Raw genomic sequence first — 14,117 nt, 5'->3', positions numbered from 1 at the left:
TGGCTGCTGGGGGCTGTTAGAACAGCATTTCCTCCATTACCTTTCTGTCTGGGAACTTGCGGGTCCTACCTGGCCCACGAGGCTTAGCCTCCTCCAGGAGGCTCTCTCTGCCCGTTCCAGTCCCGAGCCACCTCTCACTATTCTGACCTAGGCATCAGCACACTCCTGCTTGTAGGTCAACTCTAGCCAACTGTCTGTTTTAGTAGTGAAACTTTGATTAGGATACAACTATGTTCATTTGTTTACATGTTGTCTGGCTGTCTCTGAGATATAACGGCAGAATCGAACAGTTCTGACAGAGACTGTACTGATACACAAAAACTTAAAATATTTACTTTCTGGGGGCGCCTGGGTGGTACAGCGGTTAAGCGTCTGCCTTCGGCTCAGGGCGTGATCCCGGCGTTATGGGATCGAGCCCCACATCAGGCTCCTCTGCTATGAGCCTGCTTCTTCCTCTCCCACTCCCCCTGCTTGTGTTCCCTCTCTCGCTGGCTGTCTCTATCTCTGTCGAATAAATAAATAAAATCTTTAAAAAAATATATATTTACTTTTTGGACCCTTGCAAAAATGTCTGCTGACCCCTCTCCTAAAGTGACCCTCCCAGCATGGTGTGTAATGAATGCCCCTCTTGTGCATTGTGCAAATTTCTCTTTAGAATTGAGTAGATATTTTTTAAAGATTTTATTTTTATGTAATCTCCACACCCAATGTAGGGCTCAAACTCACAACCCTGAGATCAAGAGTCACATGCTCTACTGACTGAGCCAGCCAGGCACCCCAAGAATTCAGCATAGTTTTTTTTTTTTTAGTCGTTCCCAGGCATTTTACTCACTGAACAAAAAAATCTCAAAATTACACGTGGAGATTGGGGTGGTTTCAGCACAAGGGACCAAGAGAGCCCACAGGCGATTTCATTTTCTAGAGACAACATCCATTTATCACCTCCCTTAGGTGACTGAAGAAAAGGCTTCCGGAGTATAGCTTTGTATCTAAACCAGTTTCTTCCAACTCTTACTCGTTACTGATCTCCGTGAAAGAACATAAATCTCATCAAATTTCTATAAGGATGTGTGAAGATGTAACTTAACTCATTTATATGGAAGTCCAAATACACAAAATTATAAAGTTAGCATTTATTTAAAAAAATAATTCTTAGTGGGATCCTTTTAGACACTCAGGTGTCCCACTTTATAAGAGCTTGACTAACGGTAGGTATGACGTGAGAAGACACTGAACTCCGTTCCGGAGCTGGCGTCATTCACTGGTCCTCTCTCCTGCGTAGCGGCCAGCCCATTCCCAGGGTGGAGTACACAGAGGAAGAGACGAAGACGTGGGGCGTCGTGTTCCGAGAGCTCTCCAAGCTCTATCCCACTCACGCTTGCCGGGAGTATTTGAAAAACTTCCCTCTGCTGACCAAGTACTGTGGCTACAGGGAGGACAACGTGCCTCAACTCGAAGATGTCTCCGTGTTTCTGAAAGGTAAGGCTTCACACAGCTGTCTCTTGCCCTCCTAGCCTTGCCTCCCAAGGACGCATGGTGCAGCAATGGCTCTTTTTACAAAAAAGGAAAAGCTCCCTTTGATTTAAAGAGAGGAGCCCTGAGCCATCGACTTCCTGGGGCCACCTGCAGGAAGCAGAGCAGGGACTGTGGGCAGGGAAAGGGACTCCGCTGTTCACACTGCTCCGGGGCTTGGTGGGGTCTCTCATGGTGGGCTGTTCTAGGCCGAAAACCCCAAAGGATATTTGCAAGTTCAGCTTTGAGCTCTTTCTATCCAGGAACTACTCTGTGGGGGCTGCATGGGGATGGAATGACCTCAAAGGTGACGTTTTACTTGCTTTGTTAAAAATTATGCATTGCATGAAGAAATATCATGGATAATGTTGAACACTAGTGACTTTCCTTTGGGGGAAACCAGTCAATTAATCAAAGAAATATTTTTATATATACATGATGTGCCAGGGGCTATGCTCATGGCTGATATAGTAGGGAACAAGATGAGACACAGTGTCACCTCAAGTTCATGTCCTTGTGTGGTCACTCCTCACTGGCTCTCCTGGGACAGCAACTGGGGAAGTTTGTAGGGGTGGCGGGAGGAGGCCAGGTTTCAGGGTGGCCCCACTCCCTCCTCTGAGCCTCCCTGCGTTTGAGTCCCGTGTTCTGCGGTCTTTTCTCTCCTCCTGTCTCAAGTGCAGCAGTTGTAAAGGCAGAAGCCTTGCTGCCTTGCTTCTTTCCTGAAACTCCCTTCCTCACCTGCCTACCCTCTTCCTATCGGTGACGCTTTATTCTCTAGACTCATCGGGCCCACCTCTCAGGACCCCCCTCTGAATTCCTCCCCACCCTCCCCACTATGTCATCAGTCTTTGTATTAGTTTCCTGTTGCTGCTATAAGACACCACCACAAACTTAGTGACTTAAAGTAAGATGAATGTATGACCTTACGGTGCTGGAGATGAGAAGTCTAACATCAAGGACTTGGCCGGGCTGCATTCCTTCTGGAGGCTTCTGTTGCCTTGCCTTTTTCAGCTTCTGGAGTCTACCTGCATTCCTTGGCTCCTGGCCTTTTCCTTACATGGCTCCAACCTCTTGCTTCCGTTGTCACGTCTCCTCTGACTCCGTCCTTCCCTGAGTCCCTTTTTTAAGGACCCTTGTGATGGTATCAGACCCACCTGAGTAATCCGGCATGATGGTCCATCTGAAAATCCTTAGCTTAGTCACACCCGTAGAGCCCATTTTGCCTCAGAGTCACAGGTTCAGGGCGTGAGGCCATGGGCGAGGGCGTGAGGCCATGGGCGTCTTTGGAGGCTGTTAGCTTGCTGCCGTCTCCAGGTGTGGCCACCTCTAGCTTTGCTACCTATCCTGAGCCCACCCACTGCCACCACCCAAATTGAGGTCCCCATTTTACAACCTGGATGCCCGTATTTTCTCCCCTCCCCCTGTCGTCCTCTGCTTCCAGATGAAGCTTCCTAAAGCATCACTTGCTTCCAGAGGCTGCCAGTGGTTCCCTTTTGATTTTACTGGGGTTGGACTTTTGTGTGTGTGTGTAAAGGCCAGATAGTGAATATTTCCATTTTTGTGGGCCAGGAGGCAAAATGGAGGCTCTTCTGTCGGTACTTCTATATAACCATCTAAATGTGACCATTAAAAAAAAATGTAAAAGTTACTCTTAGCTCATGGGTGTATGGGACAAGCTGGATTTGGACTACGGGCCGTGGTTTGCTGATCTCTGGTTTACATGATCCAGTTCTGAGCTGCTCAGCCTCAATTCAAGGCCCCGACCTGGCTTTCTGAGATTGTGCAGGATGACGACTGCGCCGTGCAAACCCCCGTTCCAACTGTGGGCTCTCCACGCCTTTGCTCAGGTTCTGTCCCTTGCTAGAAAAATCCTCCTCCTCCACCTACCAAATTCTACCTATTCTTTAAGACTCAGGGCAAGGGCTGCCTCCTCTCTGAATCCTGATCCTAACAGTCACCACGCCCTTCCCTTCGCGGATTCATCCTAGATCACGGTGTATCGGGAAGAGGTAGGCCTGGTCTGAGAGCGGTAGGCGTGGTCTGAGAGCAGGTGCACGGAGAACCACGCCCACCACGATGGGAGAGCCCCGTGTGTGAACGTCGTCCAGGATATTCCTTACTATGGGGAAAAAGACTGAGAACCACTAATCAGTATCATTTAATTAGTGCCTAATTACTAATGCCTTATGTTGTTGCTTAACTGGATTATGTTCTCCCTAATGGCCTTGCCTCTAACGTGTCCGTCTTTGTTTCGCACAGTTATGTGCATATTATAGATTTACCATGGGCTTGATTGCTCATATATGGGAATTGCTTTTTACTGCACTGTTTCCCAAACCCCAGTAATTAGAATACCATACCGTAATTTTTGCCACATCTCTCTCCCAACTTAATATTTTTACGGGAGACTGTATGGTATAGCACGGATTTTGGCTGCAGGATGCCTGGCTGAATCCCCACTCTGCCAGTTCTTGGCTGTGTGGCCTCAGATGAGTTCTCTTAACCTCTCTGGGCCTCAGTTTCTTCTCTGCAAATGGAGATAGTTATTTTATCTAGCTCACAAAGTGGTCGGGAAGGGATACTAATTGATACTGATAAATCTAGAAGCCCTAAAGTCATTCCTTTAAAAAATTTTTTTACTTCTTTTTTTAATTTTTTGTCTTTTAAGGATTTTATTTATTTATTTGACAGAGAGAAAGAGAAAAAGAGAGCACATGCAGGGGGAGCAGCAGGCAGAGGGAAAGGGAGAAGCAGGCTTCCTGCTGAGCAGGGAGCCCAACAGGAGGCTCCGTCCCAGGACCCTGGGATCATGACCCGAGCCTAAGGCAGATGTTTAACTGACTGAGCCACCCAGGCGCCCCTATTTCTTTCTTTTTAAAAATATTTTATTTAGGGGCGCCTGGGTGGCACAGCGGTTAAGCGTCTGCCTTCGGCTCAGGGCGTGATCCCGGCGTTGTGGGATCGAGCCCCACATCAGGCTCCTCTGCTGGGAGCCTGCTTCTTCCTCTCCCACTCTCCCTGCTTGTGTTCCCTCTCTCGCTGGCTGTCTCTATCTCTGTCGAATAAATAAATAAAATCTTAAAAAAAAATTTTTTTATTTATTTATTGAGAGAGAGCAAGTGCGCGCAAGGAGTTGGAGGAAGAGCAGAGGGAGAGAATCTCAAGCAGATTCCTCGCTGAGCGTGGAGCCCGAGGCAGGTCTAGGTCTCATGACCTGTGAGATCATGACCTGAGCCCAAACCGAGTTGGAGGCTCAACCAACTGAGCCACCAGGTGCCCCTAAAGTTATTTCTTGACACATGTTAAGCATAGCAGAGTCTTAATTATTACTGCTATTGTTCTTGCTGTTATTTTTCAAGATCCCTGTGAACTGGACACTGGAAGCTCAGTCTGCATCATTCATTGGCACATAGCAAGTGTAATGTAAATGTATGTGTTTTTAAAAATTATTTTATTTAATCATTTTTTAACTGATTCACTTTTAAATACCTAATTTCTTTAAAAGGGAAACTTTTAAAGCAATGATATCCACAAATTCAAAGTTCTTGATGTGTTAGTTACATATTTTTAAAAAATTTATATAAAAATAAGATACATAACTTCAAATAAAGAACATTCCTCTGTGTACCACCACTCAAGTCCCACATGTGGGATATACTGGTTTAATCGACATAAAATAGAAAAAGAAGAAAATACGCTTATCTTTTTGATATTCAGTAGGGAACAATCCAAAGTAAAAGCTTTTAGAATGAACATAATATCATTAGAATTATGGGTCTGAGGAGGCCTGAGAACAGGAATATTTTTCACATAGATACCAGAAATCCCCGGATGGGATTTGTAAGCTTAATTGGTTCCTGCCTTTTAAAACCATTCTAACCATTCTGAGGTGCTCTCCTAATGAGACAAGTGTTTCAGAATGGGAGGCTTTATGATGCTGGTGTCAGAGATAAAGGTAGCTCTCCTGTTGTAAATTTCCTGGGCCTTCACGATGAGCAAGCATTAGGTAACCCTTAAACTGAGAACGTTGCTGACCCACAGCCTGACTGGGGTAGCGGTATAGGGCAGCTGCCTAGACTGCCTTGTCTCCTCCCCCCGTAAGCCAACAGAGCATGCAGAGCTTTAGTGTACCTCTTCAGGTGACAGTGATTAATATGCTTGTTGTCATAACATCACAGAAAACAACAATACGGAATGAAGGAGGAAGGGGGTATTGACAATAGAAAGCCGTAGAGTGAACTGATTCCACAAGGCTAGTGACGGGGGTGAATTAGCTGTGTGTTAACACAGACAGAATGGGTGTGTCTTGGAGAAAGATACCAGGTAATACGTGGTAAGCATCACTTTAAATGTAATCTTGTCCTGTGAATTTGAGCTTTCTTATCCTAATTCTGCTTCTGAATTTAAATCTTTAACATTTTTTTCACCTTTCTTTCCACTTTAATGAATGTCTTGTTCCCCTGGAAACCATCAGGCGGGAGTCTGCTTTAGTAATCAGAAGCCACAGACGTGAGAGCCATTAACAGCAGATGTCATTCAGTTGTCAAGAGTTTTAAGACCTTGATTACTTTGTTTCTAACACGTCCTTATCAATAATAGGATGGCCTGCTTGGGACCTCAAGTCTTGTCGAGTCAATATTTAGTTGGCTCTTTCTGTTGGCATTTCAGAAAGATCAGGCTTCACCGTGAGGCCGGTGGCGGGATACCTGAGTCCGAGAGACTTTCTGGCGGGACTGGCCTACAGAGTGTTCCACTGCACCCAGTACGTCCGGCACGGCTCGGACCCCCTCTACACTCCGGAGCCGTGAGTACCCTCGTTGCATTCCTAGGCTGGCTGGAGACCACTCTGTCAAGTGGTCTGTGCTCACTTTACTTGGAAGTTGCTCAGGCCCTCTTTTACCTCCACAGTCATTTCACCGGAGAGCCACCGTGCTCACCTAAAGAAGCCAGTGCTCCCTGAAAGATCAGATTCCTCAGCTGGGGATGTAGGGCCTCCAGTAGCCTCCCTTTAGTTCGTCTCTCTACCCTTATCCCAACACTGAACCTTTTGCGTTGGCCAGGCCATTGATACTACTGCTCCTTAAAATGTGTAATTTGTACAAAAGCCACGATCCATAGAGACCATGAGGTCAATGTTGCGTTAAAAGAAACAGGGTTCCAAATCTGAATAATAAGGACACTCCCGACATGCCGGGTGCTGTTCTCATCAACTCATCTAATCCCCATAGCAATCCCGGGGTGTAGATGATTATGTCCAGTTTTACTGATGGGGAGATGCAGGCACAAAGGGGTTAAGTCAACGCTGACACAGCCGGGGCTCGCGCACCTCTCTCGCAAGGAGGCTTCTCCTCGTTAAGCGTATTCAGGCGCCCACACCGATGCAGTCCTCATGCAGTGCTCATTACTGATCGCTCTCCCTTAGTGTTTTTCATCACCCCCGAACTCAGGACGTTGTACCGTGCTCCTCCTCCTGTCTTCGTTTCTTGGACACTCCTCCAGTCCTACCCACCACCTCTAGATATATATGCGGTTCCTGGTTCTTCTTTGACTCTGTCAGTTTTCCTTGAGAGAATCGACCTTTGGGGCTTTTATCCTTTCTCTCCTGGACAGTGGGTGGCCAAGGGTTGGATAAGCTGTGAACCCTCATGTGTTAATCATTTGGCCTTATCACACATGGATTGTATAGTCGCCCAGGGTGAAACACTGGCCCGTTTTCTTAAACTTACTGAATTTTCCAGTGCCTTCGAGGCAGACATGAATCCCATCGTCTCTGGGAAACATTCTCTTGCCATCCCCATGCACAATCACTCCTTCCTCAACAAATTTGCCATTTACTTTCCTCATCATCCATTACAAGTATTTAGCCTTGCTAGCTTTTAACATTTTAACTTGGGTCTTACATCTTTGCCAAAACTGTCAACTACTTGAATATTTCTTTGTATGCTTTTTTAAAAAATGAATAAACATTTATGGGTAGGTTACTACGTCCTTGGATTGTCTTGGAACAAGACAAGGTCCCTGCTCTCTAGGGTGAATGAGGAGAGTGGGGGACAATGGTCAGCATGCAGACACATAGGCAATATGGTATCAGGTACAAGTGCTATGATGTGCTCAAAGTGCTGGAAAGACAAATAAAGCAGGTTGAGGAGATGACCAATAATGGACAGTGCTCTTCTGGGTTGAGTCATCAGGGAAGCCTCTTGGGAGGTCACATGCAAGCAAAGACCTAAATGCAATCATCTCCTGGTAGAACATTCCAGTGGAGGGAAAAAGAGAACGAGAGCCAAAGACCCTGAGGCTGGGAGTTGTCTGTCCCCTTGGGCTCCATTTGAATGAGTGTCTACCCCTAATCTTACCTAAATTTGTTACCCACTGTTCTTCAGGACACTGGGGTTATCACTTCGCTTGTAATGCTTACTAGACTAATCTTGTGATTGATGGACTGCCATGATCTTCACTGGGGAGCAGAGAGTCCTTGGAGGTTCAAGCAGTTGAGTAGCTGCTGGTGGTGGAAGTAGGCAGGTATTTGAGCTGAGTCTCTGAGGCTCCCCTCCTCTTCTTAGGCTGCACGAGGCTCACTGACCAGGTCGGTCCTGGCAGGGTCACTACATTGCTTTTTTTTTTTTTTTTTAAGCTCCTTTCAGCTTCCCTGAAAGTGTTTTCAGGGTAAACAAAGGTTACTTATAGGACTCAAGACATTTGGAAAAGAAATGCTTCTTATAGTGGAGTGAGTACTCAAAGGAGCATTGTCAGAGTTAGAAAGGCAATCTCTAAATCTAGCCCAGAGGGTTTACAAATGGCCCTGTTTACAAATAGCAGGCACTTTGTTAGTTCCTTTTGAATAACTGGCCCCCCTGAGACCTGTGATAGCGTGCCAATAGGTATGCAGAGAGAGAGGGCAAAGAAATGAGATTTTAGCCACAGAGGTCTATAAAATTTTGGGATAATGTGTTATATTTTTACCAAAGTACTTTCAGCCAATTCATTCAGCAAACATTTATGTGCAGTGTTAGCAGGGAGGTGCAGTGGATTCAAAGATGAATAAAATATAGCAGCTGCTTCTTAAAGCAGCTCACATTCTGGCAGGGGAGATAGAAACATAAATAATTATGGAAGAGTGTGCTTGGGGCGATGATGAGGGTGTGTACAAAGTCTTAGAGGAGTACAGAAGAGGGAGCAGTCCTGAGAGGCTTGTCAGAGAGGGTATAAACTGAATGGGGGTCTAGAAGGGGGAATAGGAAATTGTTTTTGTCCAAGGCAGGGCAGAGAAGGAGGGGAAAGCTTTCAAGTCAAGGAAACAGCAAGTGCAAAGTTGTGGAGGCTCACAAGAGGCATAAATGAACAAGGCTTGTTACACCAGAATGGCCAGAGCATAGGGTATGTGTTAGGGATGGGATTTTTTTTCAGGCTGCAGCGTAAATGATCATTCGTCGAACTAGGACATTTGGGCTAAATTCTGTAGGCAATAGGGAGCTAGCCAAGGTTCTGAAGCATGATCAGATAATTGTGTTTGAGAAAGATGATGGGGTTGGGGGCTGGGGAAGTGTAAAGAATGAACTAGCTGGAAAACCAGCAGGAGCTCCCATTCCAGTGAAGGAATGTAGTTTATAATTTCTTGAACTAGAAAAGGTCAGTGGGATAGGACAAGAGGTCATCTATTTGCAAAACACCATCGTGATGGAATTAAGAATATTTGGTGACATAATGAAGGTGAGGAGAGGGTCCTCAAGGTAGCACTAAGGTTTTTAGATTGGGAAGCTGAATGGATATTTTTTTTTTCTAATAATGACTGAGAATACTGGAGCAGGATCAGGCTTGGAGGGAAGGGGGAAGGAAGGAGGGAGAGAAGAGGAGGATTTGGGTTTGGGACTTGTTGTCTTTGGGGTGCTCATGGGTGAGACCTCGGAGAATGCCCTGATAGTTGCAAATAAGTCTTGGGAGTTCAGAAGTGAATTTAAAGCTCCCACCACAGATGTGAGTGTTTTCTTCTTCCCTGACTCCCATGACTACCCAGACAAGAGGAGGCTTAAGTCAGGGGTTGGAAGCATGGGCTTCACTAACTTGGGTTTTTTTTAACACACTCTTTTTTGGGGGAGTGGGTTTTATGTCATTCATTTGTTTTGTGTGTGTGTGTGTGCGTGTGTGTGTAACTGATTTTCATTCTTTTTTAAAATTATTATTATCTTATGAGTAGGTAATACATGTATATGATTCAGAATTCAAAGCCTGCTGTGAACAGTGACTCCTTTTCGTCCTCTGCTCCCTTGACATCCACTTCACCTCCCCAGAGGTGACCACTGCTGCCAGTTTCCCCTGCACCCTCCCAGGAATACAGTAGGCAGACACAATTCTCCGTGAAGATCCCTTCAATCCAGATGTATTGCAAAGTCCTTAGTCCCTTCGCAGCTGCAGTCTTGAATGGATGGGACCCCACGCTGGGAGTGCTGTTTCCTGCCCAAGCACTTTTCCAGGCATTGTCTTTGTAATGAAATCCCATTTCCTCAACTGAAAACCAAGGAGAGGGCAGAGTCTCCAATTTGTGAAGTTCAACTCGGCTCCTGTGTTTGGTGCTTGTACTCTGCTTCCAAATAACCGCCTTCAATTGCTGGGCTGTTGTCGAGGAGGCAGTGCTAATGAGACAGAGGTGAACCCTTGAAGATGCCGGTAGAAATGAGAGTGAAAAGACATTATCCAAAAAAATAAGAATTTTATTTTCCTTTTCAGTCTGGGGAGAGTGTATCCTGATATCCCAGCTTTTAACAAATATTAGGTTTTAAACCTGTCTTTGGCCTGTTTTTACATTTTACATTTTGAAGACTCTGTGTTCTCTAAACTCGGCCGGATAGTGAGACTTTAAAAAGTGATGGCAGATCGGATTGGTTCCCCCGGAAAAGTTTTCTGGCCTAGAGGACAGCAGTGAAAGTTGTGGAGAATCAGTGACTCTTGGTTTTCTTGGTGGGAGGACTTGCTTTTCCATGTGTTTCTATATTGAAAGGTCACCGATTTTGCTAGAAGTCAGAGCACTTTACCGTTGCATAGCGGCATGCTTTGATCTGCTGTGATTACATGCAACTTTGTCACTAATCGAGTATTGAAGTTTGTAAAAAATTTCCTTTATGTAAATCAATTGGGTCAAATTCAAGGTTATTCCAGTAATAGTGTCCTTCCCATTCTGAGGGATGAGAGGGAGAGATGCAGAGTTCCAGGAAGCCTGGGTGTGTGAGCATCCCCCCTGGGCACGTGAGTGGTGGCAGGACAGGCATTTGAGAAGGGCCACCATCTCCACGTCTCCTCTCTGCATCTCGGGGACATCCACAGTGGCCGTGTCTTGGTGCACCCTCTGGCCACCTCATCTTTTTTTTTTTTTTTTAAGATTTTTTATTTTTATTTATTCGAGAGAGATAGAGACAGCCAGCGAGAGAGGGAACACAAGCAGGGGGAGTGGGAGAGGAAGAACTAGACTCATAACGGAGGAGCCTGATGTGGGGCTCGATCCCATAACGCCGGGATCACGCCCTGAGCCGAAGGCAGACGCTTAACTGCTGTGCCACCCAGGTGCCCCTGGCCACCTCATCTTTTAGAACAGGGTTTCTCCTCCTCGGCATTGATAGTTTGGGTGTCTCAGCTCGTCCTTTGTTGTGGGGGGCTGGCTTGTGCATTGTAGGGTGCTAGGGAGCATACCTGGCCTTTATCCACTAGGTGTCAAGAGCACCCTTCCACTCAAGCCAGAGGTGACAACCTCAGATGTCTGCAGATACTGCCAGATGTCTCCTCAGGGGGTCAACATTGCCCCCAGCGAGAACCACTGTTCTAGAAGAAATTTGCCAGGTCATGTTAACATTGTTGCTCTGTCTGCCAATTATTGCTTTCTTTTTTTTTTTTTCCCTAAAGATTTTATTTATTTGAGAGCGAGAGAATGAGAGAGAGAGAGCCCATGAGCAGGGGGACTGGGAGGGGAAGGGGGAGAGGGAGGGGCAGAGGGAGAAGCAGACTCCCTGCTGAGCAGGAAGCCCAACGTGGGGCTCGATCCCAGGACCCTGAGATCATGACCTGAGCCGAAGGCAGACGCTTAACCTACTGAGCCACCCAGACACCCCTAATTATTGCTTTCTTTTCTTCTAGAAGCAGTCTGTAGACTGTTTCCTTTCTGAAACACAAAGGCAGCCTAGCATTCCCTTGTTTCACTTCTGTTGTTCTTTGTTGCATAGAGAGAGAAAAGTGTGATCTCATCAAACCGTATCTCCTGCTTCTCTCGCCTCCTCTGAAACCTCATGCTCCAGCCACACTGGGCTTCTCACCATTCCAGTGATGCTGCTGGTTCATGCCTCCGCCCCTTTGCACGGGTAGTTCGTTCTGCCTGGAATGATTCTAGTAAAATCGTCTCAATTCCCTAGGATTAAACTCAGTCACAACCTTCTCTGGATTTTTTCTAGGCAGAGCTGGACGTTCCTGTAATACTCTGCCTTCTAATTTAGCACTAACAACACCGGCAATTATTTGTTCACATGTCAGTCTCCTTCCTAAGACTGTAATGAACTCAGAGCCCGTTGACAAAGGCGATGCAGAAGCAAGGAGGTCAGACTGAGGTTGCAGTGGATCCCCAATCCTGGCATATAAGGTGAAAACTGAATCCTCTGTGGGCCGAAGCCATAAACAGCTTTGCTACTGAGAGATGTCAGGTTCAAGGTCCACTCAAAGGCCCAGACCCCATCTGAGATCCGTGGAGTGGGGGAGTCCAGGGGAGTGAATGCTGTGGGGTCATTTGAAGTCTTGGGCATGCACGCTGTGGTGGTGGGACCTCTTTCTGAAAGGCTGCAGCCCTGTACTGAGGAGTGCCCTCCACTCTCCCCAGTAGCTTTACTCTGATTTCAGGGACTTATCTGGACACCCTTCCAGGAATAAGGCATTTTTACACATTCAGTGTCTTCAGGTAAAATCCTGAACTGATTTTGGTGGGATTATAGGCAGCTGGTGGGATTTGCTGGTGAGAGTTTAGGCAGCGAGGGAAGCTGTGAGGGCACGTCGCTTGGCTCCGAGAGCCCGCTCTTCCAGCACGCCCAGTGTGGGGTCACCTGCTCTGCTCCTCTATTTTGTTTTTGGGATATAGATAGTTTCAGAATAAGGAAGTGGTTATTCACCGTGGAGCTGAGGAACAAAAGGAAATGTGCAGGTTGTCCCCACGTCCCCCTTACTCAAACGAGAGAAAGAGAGCGAGAGAAGGAAGGAGGGACCGAACCCGAGAGGGAGAGAGAGAGGGGAAAGAAACTGCACTTTACCTGGTGCTAAAAAAGGATATTTCCTCCCTTTGGGTAACTAACCCTAAATATTGTCCCACTTAAAAGGCAGGGAAGCTCATGGCCCCAACTTTAACCAGAGTGTCATTCTGTGACTTGTTCTGAATCATATTTGAACTAATATTTAAAACATTGCATTAAGACGAAGTTCTGCACGATTGGCAACTTCTGCCAAGCACTGGTGCAGGTCCCTAGGGGCTGCCACGTGGATGGACGTGTCATCCGTGTCTGCCGTGAGTAAGTGCTCCTCCCCCAGGGAGGAGAGTGGACCAGAGAGGCAGCAACATCTCTGGATTGGTCTCTCGAAGCTTCCTGCTGGAGTGGTGGTAATTCAATTTAGGAGGCATACTGGGAAGAGAAGCAAGTTGCAGGGAGGGCCTTGTCCCTCCCTCTCTGGTTTGGTCTCTGACGTCAGGCTTCTGGTTTCCAGAAGGTGCTTTGGATTTTCAGATGTGGTATATTTTCCACTCCCCCTAGTTCTGCTTTTAGTCCTTTGCCTTTTCTTCCCTGGACACTTCCTTCGAGGGGCTTTGTGGTCTCTATTCGTCGTAGTTCCTATAGGCTTCTTGAACGTGTTTTGTGCAAGGTGGAGGTTGAGCACCTGCTAGCTGAGTTTGCCTGTGCACATGTACTCATGTATGTGATTTTCAATGACCTCTCTAGTCCCGATGCCCAGTGGTATCTTAGAAACGCAGCGCTCTTTAATGAGAAATGTAGTTCAAGAAAACTGTATTCTCCTGGAGCCAAATTTTATGCTTTCCTCCAGAAGCTGTGTGGGTTGACTGAAATCTCACGAATGAAGAAGGGTAGGGCAAGCAGACCCTATTTTCTAAGGCATTAATCCTACACACACACACACACACACACACACACACACACACACATTCCTATATAATCTGATCTTGTTCTTCTCCATAGAGGCCTAATCTACCCTGATCTAGATTTCTGGACGGAGGTGGCCAGATGCTTCGTGGTTCTGCACGGGGTATCCTTTGAAACGTAAACATTGCCCGGAGCCGTGGTGAAATACACATCCGTAACGCAACCTCTCTACCCCTTGTATTGCTCAGGGAGAAGCAACCAGGAATTTTAAATATAAACCTACATTCTTTAACATCAGTTTTTTGAGATCAAGCCAAGACAGTATCTGTCTTTCCAGAAGAACTATTGCCAAAGTAATAATGCAGTTCTGCACCAGGAATCCCTTTAAACAATGTTTGAGTGAAAACATTTAAAAAGATTCATTCTATTTGATTTTCAGATGTTGGGCTTAACATACTAGTAACAAAAATATACTTGGCACAACATAGG

At 46.3% G+C, this 14,117-nt stretch overlaps 1 protein-coding gene across 4 annotated transcripts in view; it reads left to right on the top strand.

The window, feature by feature from the left end:
* Positions 1-14,117, top strand: part of TPH2 (tryptophan hydroxylase 2) — a 163,182-nt gene that overhangs the window by 46,584 nt on the left and 102,481 nt on the right. For all 4 annotated transcript variants that reach the window (XM_057316419.1, XM_044384586.3, XM_026500013.4 and 1 more), the window contains exons 7-8: positions 1,283-1,479; positions 6,181-6,316. In XM_057316419.1, coding sequence (XP_057172402.1) covers positions 1,283-1,479; positions 6,181-6,316 — 333 coding nt within the window. The remainder of the gene's footprint in view (positions 1-1,282; positions 1,480-6,180; positions 6,317-14,117) is intronic.

This window comes from Ursus arctos, unplaced genomic scaffold (genome assembly GCF_023065955.2).
Source record: "Ursus arctos isolate Adak ecotype North America unplaced genomic scaffold, UrsArc2.0 scaffold_21, whole genome shotgun sequence".
NCBI lineage: Eukaryota > Metazoa > Chordata > Mammalia > Carnivora > Ursidae > Ursus > Ursus arctos.
This window is presented reverse-complemented; position numbering and strand designations above follow the sequence as displayed.